The sequence below is a fragment of the Cyprinodon variegatus genome, unplaced genomic scaffold (assembly GCF_000732505.1).
Source record: "Cyprinodon variegatus isolate N-32 unplaced genomic scaffold, C_variegatus-1.0 Scaffold1766, whole genome shotgun sequence".
NCBI lineage: Eukaryota > Metazoa > Chordata > Actinopteri > Cyprinodontiformes > Cyprinodontidae > Cyprinodon > Cyprinodon variegatus.
Window position 1 is genome coordinate 44,628 of NW_015152219.1, and position 9,394 is coordinate 54,021.

The 9,394-nt window shown below is 39.3% G+C and overlaps 1 protein-coding gene across 1 annotated transcript; it reads right to left on the reverse strand.

Annotated features, from left to right (window-relative positions):
* Positions 1–839: 839 nt before the first annotated feature.
* Positions 840–8,960, reverse strand: LOC107104494. The gene is made up of 6 exons (XM_015404497.1): positions 8,713–8,960; positions 7,097–7,432; positions 6,069–6,164; positions 3,762–4,088; positions 3,239–3,568; positions 840–2,609 (listed from the first exon to the last, which is right to left on the reverse strand). The coding sequence occupies exons 1-6, from the start codon at positions 8,783–8,785 to the stop codon at positions 2,536–2,538; spliced, it is 1,236 nt and encodes a 411-aa protein (XP_015259983.1). The 5' UTR covers positions 8,786–8,960; the 3' UTR covers positions 840–2,535.
* Positions 8,961–9,394: the final 434 nt, after the last annotated feature.

The window sequence follows — 9,394 nt, forward strand, 5'->3', positions numbered from 1 at the left end:
TGGATGGATGGATGGATGGATGGATGGATGGATGGATGGATGGATGGATCCATCACACCCACACCCAATGTTAACAAGGCAAATAAAGCATGTGTTTCCCTTGTAAATCTGTGACTAAGGGTGACTTGATACTTGGGAATGTAAAAGAACATGAACATGGTGATGCTGACAGATTACAATCTGGAATATTTTGAACAACCAACCTTGGTTTGTTGAGCAGCTCAGTACTGCACCCAGAACTAAATAGAAGAAAAACATCTTTAAATGAGATAAATAGTAAAATAAATGTTCACATAGGACAGTTTTAGAGGTTAAATATCCATCTTTAGGAAATTAGAATAATCATTATTAATAAATAAAACAATGCAACATCTAGCTAAAAGCTCAAACAAACTTCCTCTGGATCAAATAAAAGAATCAGAACCTGCTTCTGATTAAGCCAGTGTTTAGGAGAAAGTGATACCACAAATAAAACAGAAAAACAAAGATGGAAGGCGCTCAGGGAGTGGGGGTAGAGCTAACCTTGTCTGGAGGGTAAAGTTGGCCACTGTGGCTCTCTAAGGATTGAAATCCACTCTAACTATAAGCTTTATAAAAAAAGGAGAGTTTTCAGGGTTGCATTAAAATTAGACAGACTGTCTGCTTAATAAGGCCTATGAATGGTATATTCTTGACTTTCTGTTAATTACAGAAACTTCTACATAAACCAAAGTTGCTTTCAAACAGTGTTTTATCTGTTTGAGGTCCTTACCTTCCTTGACAGATAAAGTCTTCAAACGACTGCGCTAAACTTTAGGATTATTGTGACGAAGGGATCAGCTTTTGTTTGTTCAGAACCGGTCCAGCTGTTGCTTCACTGTTTTGAAGGAGAGCATTTTAAGAAAGCTGTGAGTCAACTTTGACCCACGGAGACCAAAAAAACCTGTTCATCTGGATGACATCGTGATGTCAGGAGGAGCGTGAAAAACACACTCAGTCTGCAGATATTATTCTGTAGGATAGGTTAGATGGTGGATCTTCCTTTGAAGAGCTGCTCCTTAATGTTCCAACATTCATCAGATTTTATTTTCTCCATTAAAACCATCCCAGGTTTGAAAAATCACTTTAGAAATGTGGTTTTAAAGGAAAAGTCCGGTCAGCAAGGAATAATCAATGGATCATTATTTATACCTAAAACAAATACATTTGCAGTGAATTTAAATTGCGGACCATTATAATCCAGTCTTTTTTTTAATGGCAGATATCAATATCAGATCCGGACATTGGCATAAAACAGTGAGTTGTTTTAACAAAAACTCCAAAAGCAATGTGGAAAAATAACATCAGAAAACTCCAAGATCGTAAACAAATCTAAATGCCCTGATAAGGAAACGCTTCAGAGTCTAGCTAATGGCTGACTGATGATTGAAAATGTGAGCTGCTGTTGATCAGCTCGATCAGACTGGAAGAATGTCATCTGTTGCCTGCAGGGTCAGACATTATTCAGACCTACAGTATGTGGAGTTAAATCTTTGGAAAAAATAGGCCTTTGACTTCGAAAACAGGGTTTTAATATAGAGGAACCCCAGGGGTTCCAAGGACGTCCTCGGAGGCTTGTCCCTTAAACATGACCTGGAAGAACATCAGCTTACAGCCTGAAAATGCAGGTTTTTACCGGTTTAGTGTTCTTGTAGAGTGTAAGGCACTCTAAAGATCTGAATCTCTAAAAGTGAACTGATAAAAGTGCTCATATTTTTATGCATCTGGATTTCAGTTGCTGATAAAATAATGATGGTTGTTCCTCAGGTGGTGAAGATTGGTTCTGGGTCCAATTGGGCTCAGATAGTCAATCTGTTCTCAATGCAGTGTTAATATGTCCCAAGGTTTTTTTTGGAACATAAACACATCAGACCTTCAGTTGGCCGAGATCTGTTCTCCACAGACCACCTCAGGTTCACCTGCAGCTGTGTGTCCATGTGGAAGCTGAGGGCAGATATGTGTTGGACCATCTGGCAGAACTTGGGTTCTTCTTCATCTGAATCATCAGCTTAAAACTCAGAACCACAGAGTCCAGTGAAACTCCAATGAATCGCAGAAGTTGCTCAAAGATAACTAAAGAACTTGATGGTTGTTCCACTCCAGCAGAAAGAGGAGCTCTTGGTTGGTAAACTCAGACCCCGTTTAAGCAACTCTTCAGTTTTTGGGGGGAAACTGAAGAGTTTCTACTGTTTGTTTAACCATGATTGCATCTTCTCTATAAATTGCTTCTACAATTCCAAGGTTTAGAAACATTAAAGTCTCAGTTTCCATAAAGGCAGCAGGATTATCTGTTAAAGTGGAGCCAGGGCAGTATGACCTAATGATGGTGTCTTTATAAGCGGGGACAGTTTTTACCCATTAAAATTTCTGGTCTGATCCTTCTGACTGGAAATGCTTTGAATCCACTTCATTGATACCGATTAATAAAGAGTCTGCAGTCTGGATCCATTGTCCTCTCTTCATCCAAAACTCAGATTGGATCATTAATCAAAGACAGATCAACAAACTGATCAGCCATCATATGACATCGATCAATGGAGATGCTTCTGGTCCTGATGTCCTCTGGTTGGTCCTGGACTGAGCTGTCCCTGCTGAGGAGACAGAATACAGAAGATGTTGGAGCTTAGGGCTTTGAAAAGACTTCATTTTATCGAGTGTCACATTTTAAGGCTAGGTTTAAAACTTTCCTTTTTGATAAAGCTTATAGTTAGGGTGGCTCAGGTTATCCTGAGCTATCTCTATAGTTATGCTGCTATAGGCTTAGGCTGCTGGAGGACATAGGGACCCCTTTTTCATCATTATATCTCTATTCTCAAATTATGCAGTACTTGTTAGTTAAATCTCTAACTTTTCTCTCTGCTTTTTCTCATAGTAGCTTCATCTGGTCTGTTCCTGTTTGGCTGTGACTCCATCCTGGAGAGAAATATCAGCTGTGCCGCTGCCATCATCACCTTTGTTTATAGATGACAGAGTCAGGCCTGTTTTTCGGTGTCAATGACTTTTTTTGTACTAAAAATGGATGAAATCAGACTGATTAAACACAGTTCAATTTAGAACAAGTATTTCTGGACTAAATCAACTATGATGGACCCAAAAACCAAAGTCTAAATGTCTGGGATAGGTCACTGACAACCCTCAAAACCTCTTTTTGGCCTTCAGCAGTTTCCTGACATTTTATTAAATCTGTACCATCTAAGACTCCAACTATGAACAAACAAACCTTTGACAATAAGTTGGACTTTTTTTACTCTCAGGATGTATAAATCCTTTGTGACTGAACATCCATACTCTCCACAGTCTCTCATTGTGGGACGTTTCAATGTCAGACTCAGGTCTCCGGTTCTTAGTGGGTCGTTATTCATCTTGGTTTTGTTTCTTTTCCTGTAGAAATCATGCTGTTCTCCAGGTTGATCAGAACCATTCTTATACACATGGGCAATCCTGCTCTCTTTGTCCAACCAAATCACTTCAGCATCTCCTGGCAGATCAGGCGTTGTTATGAATGGCAGCTGAACATACTCCGCCCCCTCCTTCACCACCACCTGATGGACTGAGAGAACGACAAAAGAAGATGAGGCAAGGTGAGGAATCAGAGCCTGGATCCTTTGGTTTTGTCATCTTTAGTTTATCTGCTGCAGAACCAAACTCCATGAAGGACTTTTTAGGTTCTTGTTCTAAAGCTGTAGGTCCTGCTGAGGCAGACTTTATAAGGAAATAACTGGATGACTAAAACGACCTCTAACCTTTGACGTGGAGATGGATCTGTTTCTCCATCAGGATGCTTCCCTCCCTGCTGTAGACGCTGCAGCTGTAGGTCCAGCTGTCTCCGTCTGTGGGGTGTTTCAGAGTCAGACTGAGGTCTCCGGTTCTCAGTGGGTCTTTATTCATCTTGGTTCTGGTTCTGTAGAGGCAGTACTGTTCTTCAAGCTGATCAGATCCGTTTTCATACACATGGACCTTGGTGTTGCTTCCGTCTATCCACTCCACTCTAGCGTCTGCAGGCAGTAATGGTCTGGTCTTACAGGGCAGCAGGATAGACTCCTCCTTTGAATCCGCCACCACCCTGTATTCTGAGAGGAGAAAAAAGGACAGACAGAAGCTCTGATGGTCACATACATGTCTCTTTCTCATGTTGGTGTTCCCACGCTCTAATTATCATTCATCTTATTCACCAGCTCCAGGTGCTTTATACAGGGTTCAGCCCAGCTATGGGGGACAGATCATTATTCTAAATTTTTCATGTTAGTTTTTCATGTTTGTTTGTTTTTGAGTTTAGTTAAGTCTCTAGTCCATGTCCTGACTCTTGGGTGCCCGTGTGTCGAGAGGGTGTTAGTGTTTGTCTCCTCTCTCATGTTCGTGTCCCAGCTCTGCTCTGCAGAGCCCTCTGATTTTAGCTCGGAGTGCGGGGGAACTCCCTTTACATTCCCATAATCCTGGCTTCTAGGAGGAGTACTGTTTAAAGTTCTGCAATTATCCTGGTGCCATGTCTTGTCTCTGTCCCTCTCCACCACTGGGCCTGCCTATTTCCATCTGAGCTAGCTGCTGGACTCATTGGAACTCTGAACCTGCTTTCACGCTCTGCGGATTCCTGGAGCCATGGATCTGTCTGTTCCTGTTTGTTTTGAAACCCCTGGTTCAGGCTACGGACTCCTGGATCTCAGAATGGTCCTGTTCTGAACTGTTTCCCTGACCTGGATCGGTCCTCTGCTTGTCCACTGGGTTTGCTTCATTAGGGACACTCTGGATGGCTCAGCGCAGCATCTCGTTGGCAGTACATTGGCTGGATCCTGCCTCTCCCAAGAGGATGAACTGAACTGTTAAACCAGGTGAGTGACTCACACCAATAATCATCTTCTGTCAGATTATCGTGGTCCCTTACCTGTGTTTCTCCCTGAACCAGAGTGCCAGTGATGGATTGTGCCCTGCGCCACTCGCAGTTGCTGCATGTGCCCTGATTCACAGCTCTGCGTTCCGTTTCTATTTTGTGTTATCATTTAACATGTTTATAGTCATTAAACATTTTGAAACTTCCCACTGTCTGACTCGCCTGAATACTGGGCCCATTGGCCCTGTTTTATGATAGAAAGGATTCATACGCTCAGAAAGAAAGCGGGTAATTCAGGCATACTTAAGACCAGCTGTAAAGATATACTACAATTATTCAAACTTTTTTGATTGCAATATAAGAAACAACAAAGTACTAAAACTCAGCTAAATACATTAAAGCATCACTTTATTTGTTTGGATTACATCATGAACCTGATGTAAAAATAAAAATCAATCACATATAGCCTTAAATGATAGTAAGACATCTGCTTTTCTCATTTTAGTAGCTTCATCTGGTCATTTCCTGTTTGGCTGTGACTCCATCCTGGAGAAAAATATGAATTGAGTTGCTGTGATCGACAACTTCAACCATGGATAATGGAATCTGACCTGTGTTTCAGAGTTTAGTCCTGTTTCTCTAGTAGAAGAAGCCATGGGACTATCTTTGTCTGTAACTAACCCTGTTCTATTTTAATCTCTTTGACCTTAAACCTGGGTAAGAGATCATCTGCTTAAAGGTTTATTTTTCAGATCTAATTTAGTGTTATTTTTTCTAACATAGAAACTATTTATTGATCGGTGCTCCTATGTTCCTATTATATGTCTGCTTCCGCCAAACTGATATCTACCTGCTCCACATGCTCATCCAGGAGGAACAAATGTTGTACAGTCAATGACTGGATGTAATTCACTGGTTTTCCATAGTTAGAACATTTCTAACCAGTCTGGCTGTATGACTCCATTGAATGATCTCTGTAAACTGACCTGTGAAGACATTTGATGTGATTTTCTGTGATTTTAACAAACTGAAGTTAATTAAGTTAGTTTCTTTGTGTCCTCAACCAGACGAAGATATATGGATCTACTGAGATCCAGCAAAAGGTTCTTCAGAAATAAAGAGATGAACTATAGAGCCTAAGATCCTGATGGAGACGATTAAGGTAAAGACAGAACATCAGGCTATGATCATGAGTATTATGGGTAATGTAGTTTTTCAGACTCACCGGACAAGTAATAGTGCCGAAAATGATATAAGAGAAGTGCAATTGAACTTAGACCAAGGAAAACCAGCAGAGCTACAGCCCAGGATGCAAAAAGATCTGTGGAGACAAAAGAAGAAAAATGGATGGATAGATGGATGTATGAATGAATGAATATGCTGATGAAGATTCTCAGTCATTCAGGTCATGGTCATTCTGTAAAAGTTCAAAAAAAATTCACTGGACTTGGTTTCCAAGATTTGAAGACGTTTCACTACCTCGCTATTTTTTTCGCTATTTTTTTTTTACTTTAACGGAATGAATGAATAATTGAATGAATGAATGGACAGATGCTAAATAATTTCTCTTCTGCTTCCAGATCTTGATGTTTCAGAAGAACGGTCTCATTAACTGACCTGGTGGATTCAATATTTTCAGATGCTATAATCTGATCTGATTAGTGGAAATGATTCCATCCATCTGGATTAATTCAAGTTTCTTCTGAAAACTCCCCTTGACTGATGTTCTCAGAAACCCTGATATTATTGACAGGTTGCGGATATAACTGCGGTCCAACCACACACAGCCGACTAGATCCAGGAAAACAGCACAGGGAGGGAACAGCAGGGTCACCTGGGCAACTGGAATTAAATGCATGTTCCCAACAGGAACATGCATTTAATTCATATTAACCATAAAATATTAAACTTTTTTCTAAAGGCTATCATAAAGGTCCCAGTGACACTGTGCGCTACACTAACTACAGTAGATGAATCAGATCAGTAACATTATGGCACATTAAAAATGTCATTTTATCGAACCAATCCATAATAAATAGAACACCTGAAACTCTTTAATTGTACTTTTATTTAAAGGTTTCCACCATATTGTTGATTCGATACCATGAGAACTTGGCCTGTTTTGAGGTCTAAACTGGTACCAGCTCGGTTCTGTCCCACATTATCCTCTCAACTGTAATCTGAGATGTTTCTCTGTCACATGAAGAACCAGGAAGCTGCTGGAGGGTCTGATCCAAACGTAAACAGACTCACCTGGAGGAGGAGGAGCTACATCTAGCTGGACGGTGTGGACAAGTTTTTCTTTAGCTATCCTGCACTGGTACGTTCCTCTGTCATCAGTCCTCACGTTCTTCAGAACCAGAGAAACGTCTCCATCTGTGATCTTTCTCTCCTGCAGAGCTACTCCGTTCTTAAAGTAACAACGCTGGCTTTGTGGATCAATCCGATCATGTTTGTACACCAGGATATATTCTGAGCCCAGATCCACTCTGCTCCACTCCACAGCTATGATGCTCCTGTTCCCATGAGCTCTACATGGCAGAATGATGTTCTTTCCAAGTTCAGCTGTGATTTTGATGGTTCTCTGATCTGCAGTAGAGAAAACAACACAGAGCAGAAAGATTAAAGAGGTCAAAGTGGACCGCTCTGCTTCCTGACCAAAGCTAGGTCAATGTGAAAACGACACATCAGCAAAAACTGAAACCTTTAGAGGAGCTTAACTGATTAAAATAACCCTGAGATCAACACATTGCTTCTCATCCCTGCAGCTCATCCAATTCTGCATTTTGACCAATAGAAAAGTTCAATAAACAGCAGAAAAATCTAGCCAATGAAACAAAGCAGAAGGTTAAAAAAAGGGGTCTCCCTCTTCTTTTCCATATTCTCTCTACTTATTCTGAATTTACAGCTCCGGGGTTCAAAACTGCAGCATTAAATCCGAATCAGAAATACTTTAATGATCCCAGAGGGACATTATCTTTGCTACACACTCCTGGTATACAAACACTACATTGCACACATTCATCATCTAAAGAAATAAAATAAAACAAATAAAATAAAACACAAAGACATATATATATAAATAAACATATATAATTTTTTTAAAGATCTAAAAAAACAAAAAAGAAAACAAATGAATCGTAGCTATTGATCATAAAAACAACTTTCCACAATAAAGATAAAAATATAAATACATACATATGTGACTATATATATTTTTTTAAACAGATCTACAATGAATCGTAGCGATTGATCATAAAAGTTCCATTAATCAATTAATTTGACAGAATGTATCATATGCAATATTAAATAAACCACTTTAAATAGGATAAAGTTTTACTCTAAATAGATATTTTATTGATACTGAGTGGATATCAATATTTAATTGATCATTCTTAATTTGATTAATTTCCCTCTGAAATTGATAAAGCATTTTTGAACTGAACTGGTTTGAATGATGCATATAATTGTTATAATAACATTGAAAGTAGGACAAAATATGAGAATCCAGGACGCTTTATGTTATATTTTCCTCCTTTGAAGAGTAAAACAATAATAATTTCTAAAGATGTCACTCTTGTAAAGAGTAAAAAATATTTTTGATAAATTTTGGACAAAAGAAAAGACTAAAGAAACAGAAGCGTGAGGTTCAGGTTTCATTCATTAAGGATTTATAGATTTAGACAGTTTCTCATCAGGTGGCCAGCAGAGAGACAAGGTTTGTTTTTCAGGAAGGTTACGCGTGCCACTCGCAATATGGCGGCGGGATCGCAGTAAATGGTTGTTATCGACAGAATAAAGTCATTTTTAAGGCAAACATTCTTCCTGTCTGTAAATAACTGTAAACAGTTGACCTGTCTGAGTCTCACCTGTAGAAGCAGCCTGGAAGAAGCAGGCGGCAGACAGCAGAGCCCACAATGAAGCAGTCAGTAAAGGATTCATTTCCGCTTTGAGCCGATCTGTTTCTCTGAAGCTTCATTCAAACATCCACAACAGAGAAAACATTAAGAAAAAACACTAAAGTTGAATTAAAACCTCCGAGCTGAATCTAATCAGACCCAAAGGAGCGGATCTGTGTTTCACTGCGAGCTTCAGCAGAATAAAAGCTGAAAAAGGTGGAGCTCCTCTGAGTCTGTTTCTATTTTTACACCATCAGCTGAAGGGAAACTGGAAAAAGACTGATTTAAATACTGACATCTGATGCAGACAATGTGAGTACACCTATAAACCACAGAGGATAAGAGAGAATAAGGACAGAGGTGGATAATTACTAATTACATTAAGTCAGTTACTTCAATAACATTTTGAAAAAAATAAATAAATAAAACTTTAGAAGTACTTCTACTGTTCCATACTTCTGATTTTTACTCGAGTAATATTCTTGTAAAGTCTCGCTTCTCCTGCTTGAGTAAAATCTCTGACTTTTCTCTGTAATTTGAACTAAGATCAGATAAACATCCAGTAAACAGGAGAGGTGTCAAAGGTTTCCATGTTTATTCCTCCAGTAGAAGAAATCCTACTTTCTAAAAACACTTTTTAGGAAGTTTGAGA